Source organism: Oenanthe melanoleuca, chromosome 21 (assembly GCF_029582105.1).
Source record: "Oenanthe melanoleuca isolate GR-GAL-2019-014 chromosome 21, OMel1.0, whole genome shotgun sequence".
Classification (NCBI taxonomy): domain Eukaryota; kingdom Metazoa; phylum Chordata; class Aves; order Passeriformes; family Muscicapidae; genus Oenanthe; species Oenanthe melanoleuca.
In genome coordinates, this window is record NC_079354.1 from 980,350 (window position 1) to 992,476 (window position 12,127).

The 12,127-nt window shown below is 51.5% G+C and overlaps 1 protein-coding gene across 3 annotated transcripts in view; it reads left to right on the top strand.

The window, feature by feature from the left end:
* PAX7 (paired box 7) overlaps positions 1 to 12,127 on the top strand; it is a 107,584-nt gene that overhangs the window by 33,786 nt on the left and 61,671 nt on the right. For all 3 annotated transcript variants that reach the window (XM_056508168.1, XM_056508166.1, XM_056508165.1), the window contains exon 5: positions 11,766 to 11,965. In XM_056508168.1, coding sequence (XP_056364143.1) covers positions 11,766 to 11,965 — 200 coding nt within the window. The remainder of the gene's footprint in view (positions 1 to 11,765; positions 11,966 to 12,127) is intronic.

Sequence of the window (12,127 nt, forward strand, 5' to 3'; positions counted from 1 at the left end):
TCCAATCCCAAACTGCTCCCAGCCCCATTTCCCCTCTGGGCTCATCCCAAATCCAGCCCCAGGCCGTTCCCAGCCCCGATTCCGCTATAGGGCTCATCCCAAATCCAGCCCCAGGCCGTTCCCAGCCCCGATTCCCCTCCGGGCTCCTTCCCCGCGTTTCCCGGCGCAGGGAGCGCTGGCCGCGGCCGGAGCCAGCTGGCCACGGGACTGTCACCCCCGCTGACCCCTGAATCCAGCGAAGCCTCGTGCTCCGTGCCCTTCCTAGGGAGGTTTGTCAGAATCCAAAGGAATAGGAGCGGGGGGAAGGGGAATAAATAAAAAAAAAAAAAGGAGATTTTTAGGACTTAGCTGCGGCATGCCCGGATTTCCCTCTCTGGCATTTGGACAGTGGAGAAAAAAAAAAATCGGCTGGGATTTAAAGAGGAGGAAAATTCCTGCTGGCGGGAGCAGCCTCGTGCTGGGGGCAGGGGTGACCTACTAAGGGGTTTTTATTCCTCGCCAGCCGCTGGGATGTCGGAGCTGTTCCGCTCTAATCCATCCTCGGCTCTTCCTGCGGGATCCGCCCCCGTCACCCCCTGTCCTCTGCCTGTCCCGGGTTGGATGGAGGGGCCCCCTCCCGCCATCCCAGGCTGCTCCAAGCCCTGTCCCACCCGGCCCTGGGCACTTCCAGGGATGGAGAATCCGCAGCTTCCCCGGGAAATCCATCCCGGGGCTTCTCTGCTCTCACAGGGAAGAATTTATCCCAAGTATCCCCATCCTGGTGTTTCCTCGGATGCTTTTCCAGCCTCTGCACAATTTGATCTCAGGGATCAAATATCAGTTTTTAATGGGAAGAAAAAAAAAAAAAAAAAAAAAATCTCCCAGCTTTTGGCAGCCAGGAATTCCTGGATTCCAGGAATCCCCCTGGGAGAAGGGAGCAATCCTGGAGTATCCCAAGTTTCCATTGGGAATTTCTCAACCCTGGAGCTGCCAGGGGCAGGATTTGGGATAAAATTGACCCTTTTTGGGGTGGAAATTCCTCTGGGAAGGCGTCAGCAGAGGGTGACATTGTGCAGGATTGGGGAATGTTGGGGAATATCTGGGATGCTGCCATCAAAAACCCAAAAGGATTTCGATTCCCTCCTTCCCTGCAGATCCAGGAAATCCAGGAAATCCAACCCATCCCAATATCCCATTTCCATCCTGGAACAGTTCCCAGATCCATTGATCCACCCCCATTCCATGACATCCATTCCCTGATCCCCAAAATTCCCTTGGAGCAGCCCCACAGGCTGAAATCCAATAAAATCCCCGAAATCTCAGCCTCTCCTTTCCAAAGTGCCCTAAAAATTCCAAGGAATTGCCTAAAAATTCCAAGGAAGTGTGTTGGGTTCTGTGAAAAGGGATTTGGGATAATTGGGAATTCCTTTCATGTGTTTGCTGTGGGAATATTTTAGATCTAAGCCTTAAAATTCCAGATTTTAGGAATACCAGTGAATTTTTTAAATATGTGAAACGAGGCATCCAATCTGAGCTTTCCCGTGGTTTGGATGGAATTTTGAGGGTTTGGAAGGGGAATTTTGTTGCTGTGGGAATGAAATGGATCCAAAGGTTGTTCTGTGGGAATGGGAAAGGATGGAAAGGTGGAATTTGGAGGGAATTCTGTGCCGTTCCCACGGGATTTTGGGGATAATTTATGGATTTGTGGTTGTGGTGAACTGGACTCAACCTGAGCAGGGAGGGTTTGGAGCCAGGTGTTGGAATTCAGGTGGATTTTCAGGATCTTTGCCTGTGGATTGGGAACTTCCAGGGTTTTCCATGGCTCTGGAATGGCTGGGAAAGGAATGGCAGAGAATTCTGTCATTCCAAATCATTCCCAACCACTCCCAGCCATTCCCAGTCTTTCCCAATAATTTCCAGTCATTCCCAGCCATTCCCAACCATTCCAAACCATTTCCAGTCATCCCCAACATTCTCAACCGTTCCCAACCATTCCCGAATATTCTCAACCATTCCAAAACATTCCAGACCATCCCGTATCATTCCCAACCACTCCCAGTCATTCCAAACTATTCCCAATCATTCCCAACCATTTCCAACCATTCCCAGTCATTCTCAACCATTCCCAATCATTCCCAACCATTTCCAACCATTCCCAGTCATTCTCAACCATTCCCAGATATTCCCAACATTCTCAACCATTCCCAACCATTCCAAACCATCCCATATCATTCCCAACCAATTCCAGCCGTTCCCAGTCATTCCCAATAACTTCCTCCACCCTTCCCCTCATTCCTCCATCCATCCCCTCGTTCTTCCATCCTTCCCCTCCTTTCTTTTCCCTTCTCCTCATTCCTTCATTCTTCCCCTTGTTCCTCCACACTTCCCCTCGTTCCTTTTCCCTTCCCCTCATTCCTCCACCCTTCCCTTCATTCCTCAATCCTTCCTCTCATTCCTCCATCCTTCCCCTCATTCCTCTTCCCTTCCCTTCATTCCTCCATCCTTCCCCTCATTCCTCTTCCCTTCCCTTCATTCCTCCATCCTTCTCCTCATTCCTCCACCCTTCCTCTCAGTCTTCCATCCTTCCCTTCATTCCTCCACCCATCTCCTCATTTCTCTTCCCTTCCCTCCATTCCTCCACCCTTCCCTTCATTCCTCCACCCTTCCCCTCGTTCCTTTTCCCTTCTCCTCATTCCTCCACCCTTCCTCTCATTCTTCCATCCTTCCCCTCATTCCTCTTCCCTTCCTCTCATTCCTCCATCCTTCCCTTCATTCCTCCATTCTCTCCCTTAATTTCTCCACCCTTCCCTTCATTCCTCCATTCTCTCCCTTCATTTCTCCACCCTTCCCCTCATTCTTCCACCCTTCCCTCCATTCCTCCGCCCTTCCCCTCGTTCCTCCATCCTTCCCCTCGTTCCTTTTCCCTTCCCTCCATTCCTCCGCCCTTCCCCTCGTTCCTTTTCCCTCGTTCCTTTTCCCTTCCCTTCATTCCTCCATCCTTCCCCTCGTTCCTTTTCCCTTCCCTCCATTCCTCCGCTCTTCCCCTCGTTCCTCCACCCTTCCCCTCGTTCCTTTTCCCTTCCCCTCATTCCTCCACCCTTCCCCTCGTTCCTTTTCCCTTCCCCTCATTCCTCCACCCTTCCCCTCGTTCCTTTTCCCTTCTCCTCATTCCTCCACCCTTCCCCTCGTTCCTTTTCCCTTCCCCTCATTCCTCCGCCCTTCCCCTCGTTCCTTTTCTCTTCCCTTCATTCCTCCATCCTTCCCTTCATTCCTCCATCCTTCCCCTCATTCCTCCACCCTTCCCCTCGTTCCTTTTCTCTTCCCTTCTTTCCTCCATCCTTCTCCTCATTCCTCCATCCTTCCCCTCGTTCCTCCGCCCTTCCCCTCGCTCCCCTGCCCTGCCCGCCCCGGCTCCGCCGCATCCCCGGCCCCGCTCCCCTCGTCCCTCCCCCCGCGGCATCCCGGGCTCCTTCCCGGGGGTTTTAATATTCAGGCCGTACCTTCCACATGAGCAGTGCTGAAGAGCGGAGTGTCGGGTTTATTGATATCACCCGGGGCCGCTCGGGGCTGTCAGCTGCACATTCAGCCTCCCGCGACCCCCTAAGGTGCGGGTCCTGGCAGCTCTAAAGGAATCCGCACAAAACAAAAAATCCCTTTTTTTGTTCTGCCCAAGGTGAGACAATGCGGGCAGGGCCCTGCTCCAGATGACAGCGCTGATAAAGGAGCGCGGCGCAGGGATATCTTCCTTTCTTCGCGCTGCTTCTTTCAATCCTTCTTTCTGTCACTCGCATTCTCTCCTCCCTACACTTCCCTTTCTTCTCTTTCTTCTGGCGGCCGCGGCAGGGACGGGCCCGGGGGTTCAATCGCGGGCGAATGTCACAGCCCCGCTCAGCGCATCCCGGCCCGGCCGGGCATTCTCCCAGCGCGTCCCGGCGGCTCCTGACATCAATGGAAAGCTGGGAGAGTTTTTTTGGGGGGAAAAGCGGGCAGAGGAGGGGGGGAAACGTGGTGAGAAAGGGAGAGGAGGCAGCAGAAACGCGGGAGGAGAAGGGGGATTTGTGGCGAGGCAGGAGGAGGTGAATATCCACATATAAATATATAAAAAAATATAGAGAGATAGATATACATGTATAGGAATAGATTGATAAATATAGAAATATGTAGAAAGTGTAAAACCCAAATCAAAACCCACAGGGATACAGCAAGTGGCAAGGGGATAAAAAAATCAGAGATTCCAAAAATCCCCCACGAGTTTTGCTGCATCCCTGATTTCCCAGATGGAGCACGAGGCAAGGGAAGGGAGGAGGTGGCTCAGGGACACTGGGATCTGGAACTGGAAGTGGGATCTGTCCCTGGAATTGGGATCTGGAACTAGAACTGGGGTCTGGAACGGGAACTGGGATCTGGAACGGGAACTGGGATCTGGAATGGGAACTGGGATCTGGAATGGGAACTGGGATCTGGAACTGGAACTGAGATCTGTCCTTGGCACTGGGATCTGTCCCTGGAATTGGGATCTCTCCCTGGAACTGGGATCAGGCCTTGGAACTGGGATCCCTCTCTGAAACAGGCACCTCTCCTTGGAACTGGGATCTGCTATTGGCCCTGGATCTCCACAGCTCTGGAGTTGTCCAGCAGCCCCAGGAGCTCCATCTCTCCAGGACTGGAATCTTTGGGAATCTTTGATCCCTGTAAACCCAGGGGTTATTTGGGATTGGATCCCTGTAAACCCAGGGGTTATTTGGGATCAGATCCCTGTAAACCCAGGGGTTATTTGGGATTGGATCCCTGTAAACCCAGGGGTTATTTGGGATTGGATCCCTGTAAACCCAGGGGTTATTTGGGATCAGATCCCTGTAAATCCAGGGGTTATTTGGGATCGGATCCCTGTAAACCCAGGGGTTATTTGGGACCAGATCTCCCAGCCCTGATGCCAGCAGGCTCCCAGCTGGATCCCAGCTGGTTTCCCTTTGCCTCCCAGTTTGGGGAGCACTGGTGGTGCCCCCCTTTGAGTGGGAGAGTTGGGAATCTCCTGGGTCCTTCCCTCTTCCCCTGATGCCTTGGGATTCCTGCCTGGAACAGAGGCCAGGCAAGATGAAGATAATAAAATTAGGAATTTATTAAAGACTCACCTTGGGCTGTCAGAAGATGCACCCAAAATGGTCACAGGTTTTTCTGCCAATTGTAAATTTGGTCCATTTGCATATCAGGGGTTAATCCTCCAACTACAGCTTCAGGTAATGATAATTTACCCCCAGTTTGCTCCCCCACAATTCATTTTGTTTGTACTTTTGGGGCCTGAGACAACAAGGTGTTCTTGAGTTTCAGGCCTGGAGAGGAATTGTTTTGTCTGAATAAAAGGGGAGAACAGCAGCTGACAGACCAGGGAGGTTGGGAGTTGTACATAAAGCAGCAGAGGATCTGGAAAACAGAAAATTAAATCCTAAGGCATCACCTCCTTCCCTCCCTCCCTCCCTCCCTCCCGGGCTGGATCCCGCGCCTGCCACAGGCACGAGGCCATGAATATTGAATATTTTATGGACTCCACAGATGTGCCGGGACTCGGGGCCGGCCCCATCACCTCGGGCCGCTTGAAAAGGACGAACAAAAGCCCGAAGAAAGAGGGCGAGGGGCGGAGGGGGCAGGGAGGCGAGGACCAGGAAAGAGTTGAAAGCGAAGAAAAGAGGGCTGGAGTTGATGGATATTCCATCTGTTTGCGTTCAGGGAATTCACAAAGGCCGCGGGGACCGCGCCCCCGCCCCCCCGAATGTCCGGGATGGGTCGGGTTCGTTCGCCCCCGCAAGGAGCAGAAAGTTTTGGGGTCTGTGGTGTGTGTGGGGGCAGGGCAGTGGGACAGAGCCTCAGGATCAGCCCCGTGGATGCTGTTATCCCCACGGGGAGACTCGGATGGGATTTGGGATCAGGTCAGCCCCGTGGATCCCGTTATTCCCACGGGGAGACTCTGGGATGAGATCATCCCAGTGGATCCCGTTATTCCCACAGGGAGAGTCTGGGATCAGATCATCCTTGTGGATCCTGTTATTCCCACAGGGAGACTCTGGGAGGGGATCTGGGATCAGATCACTCCCGTGGATCCCGTTATTCCCACAGGGAGAGTCTGGGATCAGATCATCCTTGTGGATCCCGTTATTCCCACGGGGAGAGTTCTGGGATCAGATCATCCTTGTGGATCCCGTTATTCCCACAGGGAGAGTCTGGGATCAGATCATCCCAGTGGATCCCTTTATTCCCATAGGGAGATTCTGGGATGGGATCTGGGATTGGATCAGTCCCATGGATTCTGCTATTTCCACATGGAGAGTCTGGGATGAGATTTGGGATCAGATCAGCCCCATGGATCCTGTTATTCCCACATGGAACCTCTGGGATCCAATGTGGGATCAGATCAGCCCCGTGGATCCCTCTATTCCCACAGGGAACCCCTGGGATTGGGTCTGGGATCAGATCAGCCCCGTGGATCCCATTATTCCCACAGGAAGTCTCTGGGATTTGATTTGGGATCATATCATCCCTGTGGATCCTGTTATTCCCACAAGAAGACTCTGGGATCTGACCTGGGATCAGATCAGCCCCGTGGATGAATTGCCCCTAAAAAAATCCCAAATACAGCGGGATCACCACGAGTCCTAAAGCCCACACACTTCTCTCCTGGCCTTCCCTTCTTTCCTGGATTTCTCTTCTTTCCTGGATTTTCATTTTCTCTTCAGTTTTCCATTTTCTCTTTAGTTTTCCCTGTTCTCTGCCTTGTCCTGTTGGAGGTTTCCCCCTCCTCTCCTGTTTTTTTCTTTCTTTCCTGGTTTTTCATTTTCTCTTCAGTTTTCCCTTTTCTCTTCAGTTTTCCATTTTCTCTTTAGTTTTCCCTGCTCTCTGCTTTGTCCTGTTGGAGGTTTTTCCAGCGTCTCCTGGTTTTTTCCTTCTTTCCTGGTTTTCCCTTTTCTCTTCAGTTTTCCCTTTTCTCTTCAGTTTTCCCTTTTCTCTTCAGTTTTCCCTTTTCTCTTCAGTTTTCCATTTTCTCTTCAGTTTTCCCTTTTCTCTTCAGTTTTCCCTTTTCTCTTCAGTTTTCCCTGCTCTTTCCTTGTCCTGCTGGGAAGTTTCCCCCTCTGTTCATTCCTGGCTCTGCTTTCCCTGTCAATCTTTCCCAGGATGAGATCCCAGGGGAGCTGCCTGCTGCTTCCCATCCTTCATCCTTCCCACCCAGGAAGGTGCTGCTGGAAATTTCTGCTCCTTCCCCTTGGCAGAGCAAAGGGTAAAACACCACCAGGCCATTCCTGTGGCAAAAATCCCTGGAAATTTGGGTCACCCCCTGCTCCCACTGCTGGCTGCTCCCACAGGGATGGGTTGGAAAAAATTACGGGTTTGAGTCTGGGTTTCTCAAAAATTCTGGGAAATCAAGCACAAAGAGCTTTGGGGAGAATGGGGGAATGGATTGTCTGGGATATTCCAGCTTGGGAATGACTGTGGGGCTGTGAGAGGGGCAGGAGAATTTGGGAATGGATTGTCTGGGATATTCCAGCTTAGTTGGGAATGGGAACAACTGTGGGACTGTGAGAGGGGCAGGAAAATTTGGGAATGGATTGTCTGGGATATTCCAGCTTGGTTGGGAATTGGAACAACCTGTGGGGCTGTGAGAGGGGCAGGAGAATTTGGGAATGGATTGTCTGGGATATTCCAGCTTGGTTGGGAACGGGAACGACCTGTGGGGCTGTGAGAGGGGCAGGAGAATTTGGGAATGGATTGTCTGGGATATTCCAGCTTGGGAATGACAGTGGGGCTGTGAGAGCAGCAGGAGAATTTGGGAATGGATTTTCTGGGATATTCCAGCTTGGCTGGGAATGGGAATGACTGTGAGAGGGGCAGGTGAGGGAGCTGCTCGTGGGTGTGCTGGATGTGTCAGAGAGCCCATTCCAGCTGGAAAACATTCCCTGTCCTTCCCCACATCCCTGCCTGACAGCAGCAGCTGCTCAGGCTGGGAGCAGCTGGTCCCAGGCATTCCCTGGGAGTTTTCTGCTCCCTCGGTTCCAGCTTGGAGGTTTCTTGGAGCCGGGCACTTGGCACAGGGAGCTGTGGCTGCTGTTCCCAGCCCTTCCCAGCCCCCAGGGTCACCAGGGGTGGGTGGGTGACTCCTGCACGGCTGGAAAACGGGGATAAGGCCTGGCTGGAGCTGTGGGGATGCTGGGGAATGCAGAGGTTTATCCTGGAATTGGTGTTGATTATCTCAGCCTGGATTTGGCACCGTGGTGGGGACAGAGGGTGACAATCCCTCCTCCTCTCCCCAGACTCCATGGACAAATTTGGGATCCTCTAGGAGGAGGTGGGGAAGGAAATCTGGGGGAGTTTTCCCTTCCCAGGTGAAAATCTGGCACAGATCCTTTCCCAGGTGCTTTTCCCTGGGTCCCAGGACCGGGATGGGAGGAGCATTAGTGATGGAGTCCATTAATGATGGAGCTCATTAATGATGGAGCCCATTAATGATGGAGTCCATTAATGATGGAGCCCATTAATGATGGAGCCCATTAATGATGGAGTCCATTAATGATGGAGCTCATTAATGATGGAGCCCATTAATGATGGAGTCCATTAATGATGGAGCTCATTAATGATGGAGCCCATTAATGATGGAGCCCATTAGTAATGGAGACCATTAATGATGGAGCCCATTAATGATGGAGCCCATTAATGATGGAGTTCATTAATGATGGAGCCCATTAATGATGGAGTTCCTTAATGATGGAGCCCATTAATGATGGAGGCCATTAATGATGGACCCCATTAATGATGGAGTTCATTAATGATGGAGCCCATTAGTAATGGAGCCCATAAATGATGGTGCCCATTAATGATGGAGCCCATTAATGATGGTGCCCATTAATGATGGAGGCCATTAATGATGGAGCCCATTAATGATGGAGCCCATTAATGATGGAGCCCATTAATGATGGAGTTCATTAATGATGGAGTCCATTAATGATGGTGCCCATTAATGATGGAGTTCATTAATGATGGAACCCACTAATGATGGAGCCCATTAGTAATGGAGACTATTAATGATGGAGCCCATTAATGATGGAGCCCATTAATGATGGAGCCCATTAATCATGGAGCCCATTAATGATGGAGTTCATTAATGGTGGAGCCCATTAATGAAGGAACCAGTTAATGAAGGAACCAATTAATGAAGGAACCAATTAATGAAGGAACCAGTTAATGAAGGAATTCCGGTGAGGAGCCCCAGGGAATTCGCTGCAGTTTTCCAGATGTGCTCCGCTGCTCCAAGGCCCAGATGTGCAGGCTCTTACCTGCCCTGCATCATCTGGCGCCCAGATGTGCAGCCCTGCTGCTCTCAAGCACAGATGTTCCTTCTGGAGACCCCTGGACGTGGACAAATCCCAAAAATCTCATTTAGAAACAAATTCTGGCTGCGTGCTGGAAAACTCTGACATTTTTTAGGATTTTTTTTTTTTTTCAGAATCTTTAAAATGTGGGGCAGGTGCTGCCCTTCTGAAGCCGTCAGGGAGTTCTCACTGATTTTGGGGGTGACAAATTCAGAAATCAAAGGCTCTGGATCTAAAAGCTGAACGTGTTTACGGCATTTAACAGGAGCCTGAAGGAGGGAAAACCTCTCCAAGGGATGGTTTTCCCCCTAAAACACCCCCTGGAGCAGAGCTGACCTTCTCCAAGGTCCTCCCCACAAGCCCCGGGGCATAGAAGGAATTTGGTGAGGAATGCAGAGGCTTTTTGTGGTGATCTGGGTACAAACGAGGCGGCTCCAGGGGGAATCTGTGCCTCCTCCACCCCTCCAACTCCCCAGCAGCTGTCGGGAGCCACAGCTGCAGCTCCCAGCGCTGCCAAGAAGAAAAGCAGATTTTTGGGTGATGATAATATAGGAGCTGAAGAAAAAAAAAAAAAAAAAAGAAAAAAAAAAAAAAAGGGGGGGAAATAAGCGGGAAAACACGGTTAGAGACTTCAGGGAGCTTTATGGTCAAGCTGAGCTTACGTAAGCGCTGCTTTAATCCTAAATTAGCAAAGGTTTGCCTGAAAGGAAAAGGACTTTGCTGTGAGCACGATTTGGTTCTGGCTCTCAGCGAGGCTGGGTGGCTCCTGTGGAAAACAACAGCCAGGCTGGGGAAGGGAGAAAAATCAATTAATGAACTGAATCCTCTGATTTCTTGGGAAAGAAGGGAAAGGTGGCAGGGCCAGAGCTGTTCTCAGCTCAAAGGTTTCTCGTGTCTTGTTGTCCCTTCTCTGGGTTGGGAGCACATTGTGTGGCCTGGCCCCCAAAAATCAACATCAGCATCCCATAACCCCCCCATGGAGCATCTCTGGAACCTGGGAGAGACAATGCTGGAGTTCCAGCTCCTCCAAAAGCTGCTGAGCACCTGGAATGTCCGTGTGGGGCCTCCTGCTTGATCTCCAGCCAAAAACACGGAGCAAAGCTGGGCTTATTTATTGCAGCTGGGCTCAGGAGAGCCCACCCGGTGCTGGGATCAAGGCAGGGAAATGGGAAAGGGAAAAATCCAGGGAAAGTCGAGCTGGAAAGGGAAAAATCCAGGGAAAGTCGAGGTGGAGGAATGAGTGACTGATTAAACATTGAGAAAGGGCTGGATGCTGTCTGAATTCCATAGGAAATTTGGGAGTTGAAGAGCTGAGCTGATACCCTTTTTTTCCCCATCTGTAAAAATTCCCAATTGATCCTTCTTTTTTTCCCCTCTCCTAGGTCTTAAAAACTGAAATCTTCAACCTCAAAACTTGATAAAACATGGGAGAAAATTAGGCAGCATCATTTGCTGGCAACATTTCAGTTCCTGCCTTTTGCAGGATTAAATGGGCAACTCTGAAACAGGAATTACTGATGAAAAATGGAAATTCCTTGAAATAAGCCAAAAGAAATTCTTTTCTCTGTGACAATTTGATTCAGGGACTGTGAGCTCTTGTTTTCCTGTGAGAAATTTTCCTTTTCTGAGGTTTTCTTTGCAATGTGGGGCAAAATAATGGTGGGAAATGCCATAAACAGCATAAAAGCAGTGGGGGTGTTTTGTCCACGGGCAGAGTTTTTCCTTGTGAGGAAAATGTGGATTCCTCTGGATCCCTGGAAGTGTCCAAGGCCAGGCTGGACAGGGCTGGGACAGTGGAAGGTGTGTCTATGGATTGGGATGAGCTTTAAGATCCCTCCAGCCCAAACCAATCTCAGTTTTTATCTGGGTAGGAAAGGCTTGGCTCCTCCCCTGGCTGGAGCATCTCCCAGTGGGATGATGGAATTTTATCAGTCATGCCCTGGGACTCAATGGCCATGAACAGGAGATATCTCCTGGAGGGAGGATGGGCTGTGGGAAGATAAAGATGATTGCCCAGCTGGTTTAAAGATGGCCCATGAGCAGATAATGTGTGCCCAGAGATAAGGATCACTGTGTCACCTGGTAAAACACATGGCCCATTAACAGGAGATATCTCCTGGAGGGATTATGGGCTGTGGAAAGATAAGGATGATTGCCCAGCTGGTTTTAACACCTGGCCCATTAACAGGAGATATCCCCTGGAGGGAGGATGGGCTGTTAAAAGATAATGATTGCCCCAGCTGGTTTAAAGATGGCCCATGAGCAGATAATGTGTGCCAGGAGATCAGGGTCACTGCCCCACGCGGTTTTACAGACAGAATTCACATTTCTGGCCACATCAACCCAACAAAGCAGGAGCCTAAGCGCTGATGCCCAGAGCTCTGGAGGTGCAGAACCTCACACCCCCCCAGCTGACGCCCCGTGTGTCCCCAGGGAACCGCCTGGACGAGGGCTCGGACGTGGAGTCGGAGCCGGACCTGCCGCTGAAGCGGAAGCAGCGCCGCAGCCGCACCACGTTCACGGCCGAGCAGCTGGAGGAGCTGGAGAAGGCGTTCGAGAGGACGCACTACCCCGACATCTACACCCGCGAGGAGCTGGCCCAGCGCACCAAGCTCACCGAGGCCCGCGTGCAGGTAAGGCCCGGCCTGAGCGCGCGGCCCGGCCTGGTCTGGCCTAAGCAGCCCGGCCTAGTCTGGTCTAATCAGCCCGGCCTGGTCTGGCCTAAGAAACCCGGCCTGGTCTGGCCTAAGCAGCCCGGCCTAGTCTGGTCTAATCAGCCCGGCCTGGTCTGGCCT